The sequence below is a fragment of the Durio zibethinus genome, chromosome 13, assembly GCF_047325235.1.
Source record: "Durio zibethinus cultivar Kanyao isolate XHJ-2024 chromosome 13, ASM4732523v1, whole genome shotgun sequence".
Classification (NCBI taxonomy): domain Eukaryota; kingdom Viridiplantae; phylum Streptophyta; class Magnoliopsida; order Malvales; family Malvaceae; genus Durio; species Durio zibethinus.
Window position 1 is genome coordinate 21,319,883 of NC_143174.1, and position 15,186 is coordinate 21,335,068.

The following is a 15,186-nucleotide window of genomic DNA, read 5'->3' on the forward strand; positions in this document are numbered from 1 at the left end:
TTTTCATGGAAAACATATGATTAAAATGTTAATTATGCTTAGGGTTTTAATATTTTTATTATGTTATCATTTTGATTTAATGTTAAATTGTTGATTAGATATTTTAATGTTAATCGTGTTTAATCTTGTTAATCATGTTTAATCATATTAATTATGTCCTATCATGTCCTATTATTCATTCCTAAAATAGATTAAAATGTATTAATCATATCATATTACATGTAATATGTATAATAAATATAGTGTGTCCATGTCTAAGTTATTCGTATTATTTAAATATTTATTTTGTGTTTATGTCAATTATTTATATTGCATTTGACTCAAAACATGATATAATGAGATGAATTGTCAAGTCTAACTTTATTCATAAAATTATATAAGTGATTGTAAACGAACTGAACATAAACAAACAAATATATATTTATGGTTTGATCATTTATTTTTAGAAGTATTCGGTTCGATTCATGTTAGGTAAGAAAATTACTCCTTTCATTCGAGTTCGATTTGTTTAAATATAGGATATTCGCGTTCGGTTCGTATTTAGTTAATTAAATTAAACGAACTCATTAATGAATATTAAACAAACATGTTCATAAACATATATAAATGAATATATTCATGAATAATAAATAAATCATGATCAAATAAATTTAAACAAATAAATTTTAAACTAATATAAACGAATCCAAACAAATATAAACGAATCTTAAAATAAGATTAGAATAAAAAATAAAATATAATTATATTAATATTATCATAAACGAACAATAAATGAATAACAAATGAAAAATAAATGAATTCATAAACAAACGACTTTTAAATAAATTTTAAATAAGTTTGTTTACGAATTGAATGGACCTATGTTCATATTCGATTCATTTAATAAAAGAATATAAAAATATTGTTCTAAATCATTTATTAAATTTAATAAACGAATATAAACAAATAAAAACTGAACATATTCAATTTACCCCACTTCTTATATAACAGCAACACTAACAATTAAAAGTGTAACACCCCAATTTTACATTGAAGAATGTGTTGGTAAGAAATTATATATATATAGAGATATAAACTCAAACTTGCGAGACGTTTTTTGTATGATAAAATCGTAAGATCTTCGGATTAAAACGGACAATACTTAGAATTCTTCGCCGTTATTGACATATTTCAGTTGATTCTATGTGCTTGTCTTCTATTTTTCAGCTTCATCAGATCAGAGATAATTTTGTTATATCAGTTACAAAACATATGATTGAGGTTTGAAAATGTTTTAAATTCACAAATTCAGGGTGAGATGGTAAGTATTAGAGTCTGCATCTTAAACATACGTGACTAAGACAAATTGTTGAACTACATGCACACCTTGAGGCTAGATCGTGGTAAGTGGCAGGTGTAATATTCCAATTTAGAAAAGATATGCTTTGTAACGCGTTTAAAATTGAATGATTGAGCTTTCTTCTGTGCGAAAATTTTCATTTATAATTTTTTTTACTACAATCCACAATCCTACAATTATCTAATCACATTAAAGAATTATATAAAAATGCACCAATTATAAGTTTAGATTCCATATAAAATTTTGATGACCTATACAATTCTAAAATATATGGTATCAGAGAATATAAAATGGACCGACCATGCATTCTGAATTTGCAAAAAGCTTATGGTATGTACATGGGATCATAAAAAATTGTGTTTATCCTTTTTTTTTTTCTTTCTTTTGGTCATACACATTCATTCAATATAATCAGCTGTAGAGCTTCTGTTTGTGCTGCAATGCGCTGTTTTCTCTTAACAACCCCAACTAATGATTGACAACATACTACAGGAAAACACCAGTTTAAGAGTTGACTCTTTATTCCTGCAACTTACAAGGAATCCGAAACTAGGAAACGGAGTATCTTCATCTGCATAACATGGCCGAAACAGAAGTTTCATTACTTATGTTCGTGAATAAAGCACTTTCTGTTTTCAGAAGTTCAACTTCAAGCAAGCTTCTCAGTTCAGATCAGAAGCCTTACACTTCAAAACAAATGCCAGAACCAGAAGAACAAGTAAGATTCCAGCAGAACCACCAACTCTATAAATCCAGTTGGGATCAAACTTTGTATAGCTTCTGTCACAATAAAGTGACAAAGCAATGGCCAAGATTAATATCAATAACAGCAGAGGCAACCAAGAAGCAGAGTTGATGGGCTGCTCATCAGGTTCTCGCTCACTCACCGTTCCTCTGTTGATATAAAGAGGTGAAACCACACCTAAGTCAATCAAGCCTATTGCCACCAGTCTCTCATACGAAGAAGACCTGCTTGACCCAATCCAAAGATGATCAAACCTAGTAAAGCTCCGGTTCAAGTAAAGTGAGATAGGAAAAGCCAATATCAATAGCACGACTCAAACATGAAGACAAGTCCATGGATTGCTCTTCACGCTCCGGTTCACTAACTGGCTTCTGGTTGATGTAAAGAGGTGAAACCACAGCTAAAATGGTCAAGACAATCGCCACCCATTTCTCAGATGAAAACGACCTGCTTGACCTGCATGTAGGAGCTATGGACTCCATTCATAAAAACAAATTTCAGGAGGAACAAACTTTTTTCTTATTGAGCTTTTCTTACTGCGGATTATCCCCCCATCTTCATTTTCCTTGACAATATTTGAACTCTTCTTCTGGATCATCCATTTGGAATATAGTTTCTGGTCAAGAAACATTCCAATCCAACAGCCATGGTTAAGGGTTGAAGTAAAAAGCAATCTCTTTAAAGTTTAAACCCATAATATCCCTCGGGAATCTTTCCAGAAATTCTAAAGATAACGTGGAAATTTTGCGATAGGCAGCTACATTAAATAGTTTGGAATGCAGCCATTTGGCGGTTTAAAAGGATACTTGTATAGCAAAAGAATTTCTGGTGACAACCCATACAAAGTAAATAAAAATAAATAAAGAGTTTTTATTTGATTATATAAAATTTATATATTATCAATAAATCAAATAATATTATATTATTAATAAATAAATATTAATTTTTTAAATTAATATATAAAAAATTAATATTTTTTAAAATACTTACTCCATCTTATATTATTTATTTATTTATTAAATGATATCAATTTATCCATTAACAATATATTTTATCACTATATAAATTTTATATAATATCAATAAATCAAATAATGAAAATTTGTTAAGATATAAATTTTTTAAATAAATATATGAAAAATTATTATCTTTTAAAAGACTTACACATTAATAATTTCGTCTTGTTCATTTTATTAATGCGATTATCCTTAAATAGTATATAAAATCTACACCCTTACATCAAATATATACCCGAACGAAAAAGGTTAAAAGAACCTTCAATTAACTAAAAAGAGTTTAATCGGTGCCATTGGGGCTCTCGGACCGGCTCCTATTGAGTATTCTACCCACTCCTTCCGCGAAGAGGTTAAATGAGTGAGCAACGAATGAGATGAAGCTCTTCTAGGAGGTTGCACAGCCACCGGAAGTGCGGCGGCGATGCTATTGAATGCGTTTAGAACCAGAAATGCAAGTATTGGAGATAAATCCAATGTTCCTCATAGAGGTGGAATTATCCCCCGGAATATGTTCAGTTAAGGATCACATAAAGTACTGAACCAAAAAGATAAAGTTTATATTAAAATAAAATTAAGAATTCAAGTATTTCAACGTTTAGAAATTTGATGGAATTGGAAGTACCTGAGTGGACTAACAATGGCTGGAAGAGTGTTAGGGAACCAAGTCAAAACCAGCCCTATAATTAACAGCGCGTTATAAATGGAAATTTAGGATTCCATTTGCAACGACGATCCCTGCCACTAAATCATCAGGTAAAACCGTCGCAAAATTGTGATTTGACAGCGGAAAATAATTATTAACGTTCCTGTAGTTGTTTCTGCAAGTAAATACCTGCGTAAAAAAATTGGAATTGGAATTCGTCACAGAACTTGTATCGGAATGAAAGAAACAGATGATAAAATCAGCTACCTCATTCCAGAAGCTTTGGAATTCAGAGGATAAGGCGAGGATATTTTTGAAAACTTGATTTTGTTCAAGGAAATTCGAGAACTTATCGGCAGTTGAAACGATTGATTCGTGAAGGTTACTTGACTGAATCAAGAACTTGATTTTGAACGAGATTGGGCATTGATGGTCTCAAAAATGGGGGTGCGAATGCCGTTTGATTAAATGCTGAATATAGTGATAGAGATTTGGGAACTGAGTTTGGGGATTTAGATTTTGGGCTCTATTTTGGCCGTCTTGGCGACAGTCCCTCTTTTTTTAACTTTTTTGAAGAGTAGGGAAATTCGAGAGGCTTTGCTTAAAGACGGAGTTAATTTTTCCACGTGGCACGATCAGAATTTTAAAAGAGAGATTTTTATTTTCCACGTGGCGCGACATTATTTGGATCATTGCTTTGATTCTTTTGTGCTGACATAAACCCTGCCGTTAGTAATTACAAATAAATTGAATATTTTAATTGGACACAATCTTGCCAGGCTGGCGCTTGTTTTTGACTGTAAAGATACGTGAACTTCAATTTAACGATAGCAAGAAAAAAACGTGCGGATATACTGCAAGATTACGTGGCCGAAGTTGATTGGATAATGCTTTAATTGTTCAACTACCTCTTGCTTCATTAACGATCGTCGTCACCAAATCTATTTTCTCTGCGTTTCTTTTGTTTTCTGCAAAAGCAAAATGGCAATGGCAGCGGATCTGTTAAGACTCTCTTTATCAACTCAGCCAAAGCTCTCCTTCAGTAATGGGGAAAAACTTAAAGTTGACTGCTTTGACTTACTCCAACGACGCTGTCGCAGGCGTTTCTATTACCGGCATCAGTCAACTCCTGGTTTCGTCTTATTCAATTCGTTGGAAACCAGATCACAGTCTCAAGGGTCGTCTCTCCAGCTGCCGAAACAGAAGCCTAAAGACTCGTCGATTCTCCTAGATGTAAATGGGATGATGTGCGGCGGATGCGTATCCCGAGTCAAATCAGTTATCTCCTCCGACAAGCGAGTCGACTCAGTCGTGGTCAACTTATTAACTGAAACAGCGGCGATCAAGTTGAAGCAAGAGTTGATAGAGAGCGAAACTGTGGAGATTGTTGCGGAGAGTATAGCTCAGCGCGTGACTGAGTGCGGGTTCATGGCGAAGAGGAGGGTCTCGGGGCTTGGAATCGGAGAGAATGTGAGGAAATGGAAGGAAATGTCGAAGAAGAAAGAGGAATTGCTGGTTAAGAGTAGGAACAGAGTGTCTTTTGCTTGGACTTTGGTGGCGCTTTGTTGCGGATCTCATGCTTCACATATTTTGCACTCGCTAGGGATTCACATCGCCCATGGTAATTTAATTCAATTAAAGATAATTTCTTATTTAAATAAAAAAAAGTGATAATGACGCCTCTGATTTAATTATGTTTGATGCAGGATCGGTTTTAGAGGTCCTTCATAATTCTTATTTTAAAGGTGGATTGGCTTTAGCGGCTTTGTTGGGGCCAGGAAGAGGTTTGTTGATTTCTCCCCATGTTTTCACATATATTAACATTTAGGTGGTATTTAAGAAATTTCTTACATTAAAGACAATAAGTTCAAATGTATTTAGGGAAGATATTCCTTGGTCTTAGGGCAGTTGCTAGCAAAACTCTTTTTAATATGTATTATTACTGCAGAGAGTCAAGGTTGACTTCAATCAAAGTGCTTAAAAAATGTTTTGCAGATTTGCTAGTTGATGGCTTATTGGCATTCAAGAAAGGCTCACCCAATATGAATTCTCTCGTGGGATTTGGATCGATTGCAGCATTTATCATTAGTGCAGTGAGATTTTTCTTTCTCGCTTACCTTGTGGTTTGAAAACTGAGATTCAGTTTTCTTAATATAGCATGATGGAATCAATTTGCTAAATTCTGTTGTTCTTATATTTGCCTTTTATTTGTAGGTCTCACTTCTTAACCCTGGGCTTGAATGGGATGCTTCATTCTTTGATGAACCGGTGATTTGCCTTACTTTTACTCCTTTCCAATATTTATTTTTGATATCATGGTTGTGCTATAGCTACCAAATGCCTCATGATAAGATCTCCTTTGGCATATCTACTGATTAGCTATTTCCATTTATGCTGAAGCAACTTAGATGGAAGCCTGATAGTTTTGGTTTGGTTGATAATAGATTCTCATGAAGCGCTCTTGTATTTTAGTATGCAGGTCATGCTTCTTGGTTTTGTACTCCTGGGACGTTCTCTGGAAGAAAAAGCGAGGATTAGAGCATCTAGTGACTTAAATGAACTTTTAGTGAGTCTTGGACTTGATACTTGCCTGTGGTGCTATTACACTTGTTTTTTGTCGGCCATTGACCGATAACTTCTGGCTTATGGGCTTTATGGATCCTTAAAACTGAGATTTTACTTGCACAACATGCTTCTATTATATTCACCCCTAATTTTAAACTACTTGCCAATGGTTTGATTTCACATGTGATTTCATTGTTTTTGCAGTCATTGATATCAACTCAGTCAAGACTTGTGATTACTTCATCAGACACTGATTCCTCTGTTGATTCTGTACTTTGCTCCGATGCTATTTGCATTGAAGTCCCATCAGACGATATTCGAGTTGGAGACATGGTGTTAGTTTTGCCTGGAGAAACAATTCCTGTAGATGTAAGTCTTGAATATGTTGTAACATAAGGATTTATTGCATCATACTCTGATTTGTAAACTCAGTCCATATACAGACAAGCCCTATGTATTTTCAGTTAAAGCTGATAAGATCCTTGCTAATGATATGAAACTAAGTTGAACTTTTTATAATCACTATGATTAAATATAATAGGCACAAATGGACTTCTGCTGAAATTAAAACTCCCTACACAGGGGAAAGTTGTTGCAGGAAGAAGTGTGGTTGATGAATCCATGCTGACCGGAGAATCACTTCCAGTTTTCAAGGAAAAAGGTCTTACAGTCTCTGCTGGAACTATAAATTGGGTAAGATTTGGAGGAATATAAATTTGAAATGCTATGACTTATGCCACTGGCTTTACCTTAGGGTGAGAAATACCTGACCATTGCTTATTTCAGAGATATAGGAATAACCTTTTATATTAAAATGCATATTAGCTGGACTGCTTGGGATAATTAAACCTGAGGAGGAGAGTTAGACAAAGATTAATTGTTGGGATTACATTTGGATTCTTTCTAAATTATTTTTTAAGAATTTTAGATTAAACCCACTTACCCATGTATTCATCATTTTTTTGGCCAGATTCATCATTTATATTTATGGATGTTCTATTTCAGGATGGTCCTCTAAGGATTGAAGCAACTTCCACAGGCTCCAACTCAACTATTTCCAAGATTGTACGCATGGTTAGTGCCCTAGTGAACCTCTTTTATTGGATTAATCATATTGTCATATTCTCACATCTGATGCTTGATACGAGTCACTATGAGTCTGCTGCACTGAGTATAATTGTCCCTTTATCTAATACTTATAACTAATGACTACCATTGCTTCCTTTTAGCCTGAGTAAGAAATGTGCAACATTTTTTCAGGTTGAGGATGCTCAAGGACAAGAAGCACCTGTACAAAGGCTTGCTGATGCAATAGCTGGGCCATTTGTGTATAGCATAATGACACTGTCAGCGGCAACCTTTGCTTTTTGGTATGGAATTTGTTTCTTCAGATGTCTTAACTTTGGATGGAGTGATTAAAGTTGAGATGCTTAAAATAGATGGACAAAACGGGATTCTAATTTATTTATCAAGATACATATGTAACTCATAGATGCTTTCACAAAAGCAAAATGGGCAATTGTTCTTCAATTTGTGAAGTTCAATTAGTTGAAATCTTATCTAGAAGGAGATTATGACAATTTTATCTGCACTTCGTTTCTTGTTATCCTCTCCCCATCATTCCCCTAGATCCGAGCATACTTCTACTCTTGTATATGCTTGTGAGAACTGGGCCATTAATTTAAGTAAAGGCTGGACAAGGTTTTTTTTTTCCAAACTTTCTTCCATTCTAGAATTATAATTTCTTCATTTACTTTACGCATTTCTTTAATTTCCCTTTCTACATGCTAGTTTTTAACTCAGAACCAGACTATGCTGGTCTCTGTGGGCTTTTTTTAGTTGCTTATAGATATTTATTAACTTTCTCTTAGCGTCCTGCTGATTGTCTACTAGCTTAATTCTTGTGTCTTTCTCCTTGTTGCTTCGATATCTAGGTATTGTGCCGGGTCACACATATTTCCAGATGTTTTGCTCAATGATATTGCTGGTCCTGATGGAGATCCCTTGCTTTTGAGTTTGAAACTTGCAGTGGATGTCTTAGTGAGTAATCTTATGTTTACCTGAGTTTTTTCACCATCTTATTGCCTGATTGTTTGTATTGTCTTCTTTTTTATCTATTTGGTTGCCAAGTTATTTGTCATGAGAGTAATCTCAATATGGTAAAAGAAACTTCTTTTATCTTCTTCAAAAGAAGAAAACAAGTTAAAAGGTGTTTCCGTCCTGCCTTTTCCTGTTAAAAGTTGCAAATCACATTTGGGGAAGATTTTCTTGTAAGAATGGCAGCAGCCAAAATGCAGAAAGATACAATATAATTGAATATACAAATAAAAAACAAAAACAAAAATTTTAAGTGTGTTTTGTTTGACAAGGTAGCGCTTGCAGATGATTGTTTAATAGATGTCATAATTTTCTTAGAGAATTTTCATTTAATATTGTGTTTTATTGTACTTTCTCTAGATCGAGAATAATAAAATTTATTAGCAGTATCAGTTTGTAATGCTAGTTTTCTTTTTCCAGGTAGTTTCCTGTCCATGTGCACTGGGTCTCGCCACACCAACAGCAATCCTTGTTGGCACCTCTCTTGGTAACTACCTAGCATGTCAATAAATTTTTATTTCAATGCATTTTCTGTTTAGGACTAATTCAGTGAACATTTAGTATACTTTTATAAAAACCTGGCAATTTGAAATACAACACGGTAACACAATACGAAAACGATATGAATAAAGGATACAAAGATAACACGGTTTAAAATTTTAGAAAAACCATAAATAGGTTTAATAAAACAAAAAAATTATATTTTATATTTTTGTGTCGACACGAACTATGACACGCGATTTTCGTACAAAACACATAACGAATATAATATTTTACACGACACGGTGACACAAATTGTCAGATCTACTTTTATTCACTGGTTAGAAGATAGTTTGTGCAATTGAAAGAGTTCATAGTTCATACTTTAGTTCACCTTAAGTATAGGTAAATATATGGAGAGCTTATATTCACCTTAACCAACTATAGGTAAGTAAATATATGGAGTGCTTTGGCTGGCTCGTGCTTTAATGATAAATTGAGGACATAGCAAAGAATTTAATTTGAAAACTATGATTTTGGGAAATGCTCAAATCTCCACTTTTGGAAATATTGTTTATTTTGGAACATTTGCCCATTATGATATTGAGACCACTGTAATGTTGTTCACTGGTATGAGGAGCATGAACGTTGGATTCTCTTGAATTTGAAGAAAGGATACAGAGCATTTAACTACTCTTGAATTTGAAGAATAGGATACTGGGCATTTAACTTTATTATTGGTTCTTTACGCTTTACAAAGTACAAACAACAATTCACTTTCTGTTGTACTGAATTATATGTTGCTGCAATGAAAATCATCAGGAGCTAGACAAGGACTACTTATAAGAGGAGGGGATGTTCTGGAACGCTTGGCCAGTGTAGACTATGTTGCTTTTGACAAAGTACTTCTACACCTGAAAATAATGACTCTCTCTCTCTCTCTCTCTCTCCTCTTTAAAATTCCACTCTAACGGTATCCTCTTTTCCTTTGTACAGACAGGCACTCTCACTGAAGGAAAACCCACTGTCTCCACAGTGGCTTCCTTTGCATATGATGAACCAGAAATTCTTCAAATTGCTGCAGCAGTAGAGAGAACAGCAGCACATCCAATTGCTAAGGCTATTGTAAAAAAGGCAGAATCTTTGAACTTGGCATTCCCAGAAACAAGAGGACAACTAGTTGAACCAGGATTTGGAACTTTAGCTGAAGTAAATGGATGTTTGGTTGCTGTTGGTAATCTAGAATGGGTTAATGAACGTTTCCAGATAAAGGCAAGGCCATCGGATTTGATGAATTTAGAACATGCCGTAATGCATCAATCATCATCACCATCAAACTATTCAAAAACAGCTGTCTATGTTGGACGTGAAGGAGAAGGTATTATTGGTGCCATAGGAATATATGACAGTTTGCGCTGTGATGCTGAGTCTACCGTGAGCGGGTAATATTTTCATATTCTTTTATCATGGGGGCAAGTTCTCTCCAGTGCCTGGCTTTTCATGTACGTTATGTACAAGTCTTTTTTAGTAGCCAATGCTCATCTGATTGTTCTCCGATGATGATTGGAAATGAAGCTGTATTCTTTATTTTTCCAACTTGAGTAGCAACTTATAACTTCCATTTCCTTCTCCATTTATTCTATAAAACAATGTGCTGAAAATGCATAAAAATGCTGATAAAAATGTTTCATGAGCAATTCTTACTTTCTGACTTCTTGTTATTTGTGTTTATTTTGTTTCCTTGTCTATGTAAGGCTTCAGCAGAAGGGTATCAAAACAATCCTTATTTCAGGAGACAGGGAAGAGGCTGTTGCAACTATTGCAAAGACAGTTGGTATAGGGCGTGAATTTGTTAATGCATCCTCAACTCCTCAGCAGAAATCATGGGTTATATCTACTCTTCAGACTGCTGGACATCACATCGCTATGGTAACTATCTCTCCGGGAACAATCAGTCCTCGAGAATGTAAATTTGATTAATGATATAAAGCATATTTAAAGTGCATCTGGTTCTCCAGTCAATAATTGGACTTCATATTTTAGTAAAAGCAGGCAGTATTGCTTGCTCCACTTACTTAGATGAGGAAGTGCGGTGATTTGTACCAAATTCCTGTGGATTTAACTGAAATAACCATATTGATTTTGTTTTCGGTCCAACGATTAGGTGTTAGATAATCAGACTGATTCTGTGCTCAGGAGAAAGATTTAGGATGACCCTAACAAAAGCAAACGCATGCAACACTGGCTTCATTAGAAAATATATTCAGCTAATATGTCTTTTTTTTCTCAAAAGGTAGGAGATGGCATTAACGATGCTCCATCTTTGGCTCTTGCTGATGTGGGGATTGCTCTACAGAATGAAGCACAGGAAACCGCAGCCTCTGATGCAGCATCTATTATACTTCTTGGAAACAAACTCTCCCAGGTATGCTCTTGTTTGATGTCTTAATTCTAGTGTTCATGCAATGATCTAGTTGATTCTTTAAACTGTTTAGCTAGTCAATTTTGCTTTTATATGACATGTTTATAGAAGGTTACATTTTGTCCGCCCCAAAGAAAACCAGTCAGATAAAGATTCTATCATTCTCACTGAATACTCCCCTGGCAGGTAGTAGACGCTCTGGATCTTGCACAGGCAACAATGGCAAAAGTGTACCAAAATTTATCATGGGCAGTAGCATATAATGTTGTTGCCATCCCCATTGCTGCTGGTGTATTACTTCCCCAATACGATTTTGCTATGACACCTTCACTTTCTGGTAAGTGAACTGGAAAAAAAATAAAAAAAAGCGACACATTTTTATTATATATGGTCCCCAGAATATATTCTTCGTATCTATGGCTATGGCTAAGCTGCTTCAATTTTTTAGGTGGGCTAATGGCCTTGAGCTCAATATTTGTTGTAACAAATTCCTTGCTTTTACGGCTCCATGGGTCTGAGAAGAGGAGGAAGAATAATCTTGCCTAAATATCACAAATGCCTGCCGCTCCGAATTAACAAAGTACGTCAATCCAATGAATAAATATCCTGAGAAGTTAATATCTTTAGCAGAAAAACGAGTGAAATGAGAATGTGCCCACATCAATTCTCTTTTTCATTTATATCTATTTTAATTTTATCTAAGTTTTGTAGTAGTTTATTATGTTTGTAATAAAGCATGTTGAAATTGTGTTATAAAGAACCAAAGCCGCCAAACTTCTTCTACAATCAAAATCTAATAATTCGGGGGCACTTGTCAATCTTAATGATAAATGTAGTTTCTTCGTCCGATTAAGAGAGAGAACACGAATAAATTTCTCCTCTGCTCTTCGTTTTTCTCAACCTAATTTCTTTTTTCGCTATCGCTTTAATATTATTGTCAGCTTTCGTAAGGCCTGACGTAGCATGTACCGCCACTGATTCTTGCAAGACAGCTATCGATGCAACCACATCCACATGCAGGGTAAATTGAAGCGGGTGGTTTGATTCAGAGACTGATGATGCACGGTATATAAGCGTAGTCTATTGCACGTAGGTATGGATCACATTAAGTTATCGACAGAAAACTCCATTATTTTCTGGTAGGCTATCAGGTCCTCTCCCAGCCCATATCTTCCATTAGCTATGTGCCACGCCATCGATGCGCCCCTCCCCCCCTCTTTTTTCCCCCACCAGGTACCAAGTTTTAAATAACTGAAAAACCTTCATCGTTTCATCCCCATCAAGCCCTCCAGCCCCCCAACTCATCGAAAAAAAGTCATAGCTGATATTCAAAGCAATTTAATAATGGCAATTTATCAACACATCATGGTTCAAGCAGAAATCAGCTGAACCTGAGAGAGAGAAAATCCTTCTTTTAGCTCCACACGTCTAAAACGCGGCACACAATTCAAGGGGATTGTTTGTCTTTCCGTTTTCCGTAAGGGTTGAATTGACGCATTACTATTGATGAAATTCAAAGGTCTTGAGGTCCTCTATGGATTGGTAAAAAAAAAAAACAACCTTCGATAGCAGAAGGTCGCGAAGAATGGCGTTGACAACGGCGGACCGTCTGGAATGGATCCCGCAATTCGTTGCAGTATTTTTTTAATTTAATTTTAATTAAAAGGTAAAAAATTCATAAAATTTATAATTTATAATAAATTTATTTTTTCATAAAAACAAATTTATTAAAAATAGTATAAAATGGTTCATCATTCCTTGATTTAAATTTAAGGAAATTAATTTTTTTATTTAATATTATCATATATTTTCTTGAAATTCATTTTTTAAAAATTTTAATTTTTATTTTTAATCCTATATTGACATGTGTAAAAGAATGTATGAGGTTTTGTGAGTAACATAATTTTTATTTTGGTTATACATATTTTCATTTATTATTAATTATTTATCATATATTATTTTTATGAAAATTGTGACTTTTATTTTATTTGTTTCATTTATTTTTATTTATTTTTTATGAATTTAATTAGTTTTCATATTGAAAATTTTAATACTTTTTTAATATCTAGTAGAGTTAATAAAAATCTATTAACCTTAAATTTTTATTTATAAATTTATTTAATTCTAATTTTGAATTCATAAAACTTCATTACTACTTCGATGAATTTTATTAAATTCTCATCACTTTAAATTTTGATTTTAAAAATTTACTTTGTTTTCTAAAAAGTTGAATTACTTTTAATAAATTTAGTATACTTTCGTAGGCCCTTTGAAATATCTCACCCATAAAAATTTGTTGATAAATTCTTTATTTCTGTTTAAAATTTTTTTACCCACACCAACAAAATAGAAAAAAAAAATATTTTTCATGAAAAAGTGATAAATTGAATCCCATTAGATCTCATTACAACTTTTCATATAAATAAAAATCAAATTCAAATGTTAAAACTAAAAGCTAAATAAATATCTAACCCATAGTAAATTTGAACAGCTATCATCTTGTAAAAATTTGAATATCTGTGGAATTCTTTTAATACGTGGTAGTATATATATCTTATTAATTATTTCATATACATTTAAATTGAATTAAATTAACTTTTACATTAAAATTGTTATTTATTAATTTTACTTTTTATTTTTAACTTTATTTTATACATTATAATATAAAAAATTAAAATCACATATTTATTTGTTTATTTATTATACTATAAATCACTATTCACGCATATATAAATTAAAAAAAAAAACTAAATTAATTTTTTAGTTTTCTTCAACAATATTGCAATGGCCCTAATTGGGTGTGACTTCGTACGAAAAAAGAAGAGTCATTGTTAGGGGTGTAATCGAGTCGAGCCGAGTCGAGTCGATATAGTGATAAGTTCGAGTTCGACTCATAACTTGAAACTCGATATTGGCTTGAATTCGATCGAGTTTTATTTTTTAAGCTCGAGCTCGATTCGTAATCGAATTCGAGTTACTCGAGCTCGCTCGATTAAACTCGATTAATATGTAAAAATAAGCTCAATTCGTATACTCGACAAGAGTTCGATTATTCATGCTTGAACTCGGACTCGAACTCGAAATATTTTATTAATTAAAATAATAAAAATATATTTAAATATAAAAGCTCGATTAAGCTCACGAGAGTCTCGAGTTGAATATAAACATATTCGAATTCAGTTCAATCGATAAGTCAAATTACTCGAGTTCGAGCTGAAATTTGACTCAATAATAATCGAATCAAATTCAAATTTTTTTTCAAATTAAACCTGAATAACTTATAAATACTAATATATCATTTATATATCTGAACATCAAAATAACTACTAGCTAACGGCCCTCTCTCCACCCCCGGCCCAAAAAAAAAACCAAAATAATCACATATTAAATGGGCACGTGATTGGGAACTCATTTAGTTGAAAGGACTTTCATGCAAACACGCTTTACATGTGATAGGTGGGTCCACCCTACCCCTCCATATATGCTGTTCTTTACCCATTATTTATTTATTTTGGTCCAAGAAAATATCCACTTTGGCATATAAGCACGTTGCCATGCTCCCATGGGTCACAACTGCTGGACCTTTCTCCTAACTGAGGTGCAAATTGGAAGTTCAAATTAACAAATTTGAAGCTACTATGTTATTCTTATTTTCACAATGCTTGTGCTAAGATGTGAAATTTTCATGGTAAAATGTTTAGGCGAATATCTTTTTAATTTAATTTTCTATAAATGATGTTTTAATATATTATTTTCTATTTACACAATAATATAAATTTTTATTAATCGATAAAAAATTTTTAAATTTCACTTAATATATTATTTTTGATTGATCCTAATAGTTTATTTACATTGAATCAATAAATTTATGAAAGAATGC

The 15,186-nt window shown here is 33.3% G+C and overlaps 1 protein-coding gene and 1 pseudogene across 4 annotated transcripts; one reads left to right on the top strand and one right to left on the bottom strand.

The window, feature by feature from the left end:
- Nucleotides 1-1,547: 1,547 nt before the first annotated feature.
- On the bottom strand, nucleotides 1,548-4,317 carry LOC111304132 (uncharacterized; annotated as a pseudogene). The gene is made up of 3 exons (XR_016326573.1): nucleotides 4,010-4,317; nucleotides 3,722-3,931; nucleotides 1,548-3,634 (listed from the first exon to the last, which is right to left on the bottom strand). The product of XR_016326573.1 is annotated as an uncharacterized LOC111304132 (transcript).
- A 377-nt stretch (nucleotides 4,318-4,694) lies between these two features.
- LOC111303005 (copper-transporting ATPase PAA2, chloroplastic) lies at nucleotides 4,695-12,116 on the top strand. 3 transcript variants are annotated; one of them, XM_022898972.2, is made up of 17 exons: nucleotides 4,695-5,363; nucleotides 5,449-5,526; nucleotides 5,738-5,835; nucleotides 5,957-6,010; nucleotides 6,222-6,308; nucleotides 6,512-6,676; nucleotides 6,890-7,000; nucleotides 7,313-7,381; nucleotides 7,568-7,677; nucleotides 8,242-8,347; nucleotides 8,825-8,891; nucleotides 9,707-9,786; nucleotides 9,881-10,326; nucleotides 10,639-10,813; nucleotides 11,178-11,309; nucleotides 11,493-11,643; nucleotides 11,755-12,116. In XM_022898972.2, the coding sequence occupies exons 1-17, from the start codon at nucleotides 4,724-4,726 to the stop codon at nucleotides 11,850-11,852; spliced, it is 2,667 nt and encodes an 888-aa protein (XP_022754707.1). In that variant the 5' UTR covers nucleotides 4,695-4,723; the 3' UTR covers nucleotides 11,853-12,116. The 3 variants fall into 3 exon arrangements, with proteins under 3 accessions (XP_022754707.1, XP_022754708.1, XP_089598149.1); XM_022898973.2 differs by lacking the exon at nucleotides 6,222-6,308; XM_089742023.1 differs by lacking the exon at nucleotides 11,755-12,116 and having other exon boundaries at nucleotides 11,493-11,651.
- The last annotated feature ends 3,070 nt before the right edge of the window (nucleotides 12,117-15,186 follow it).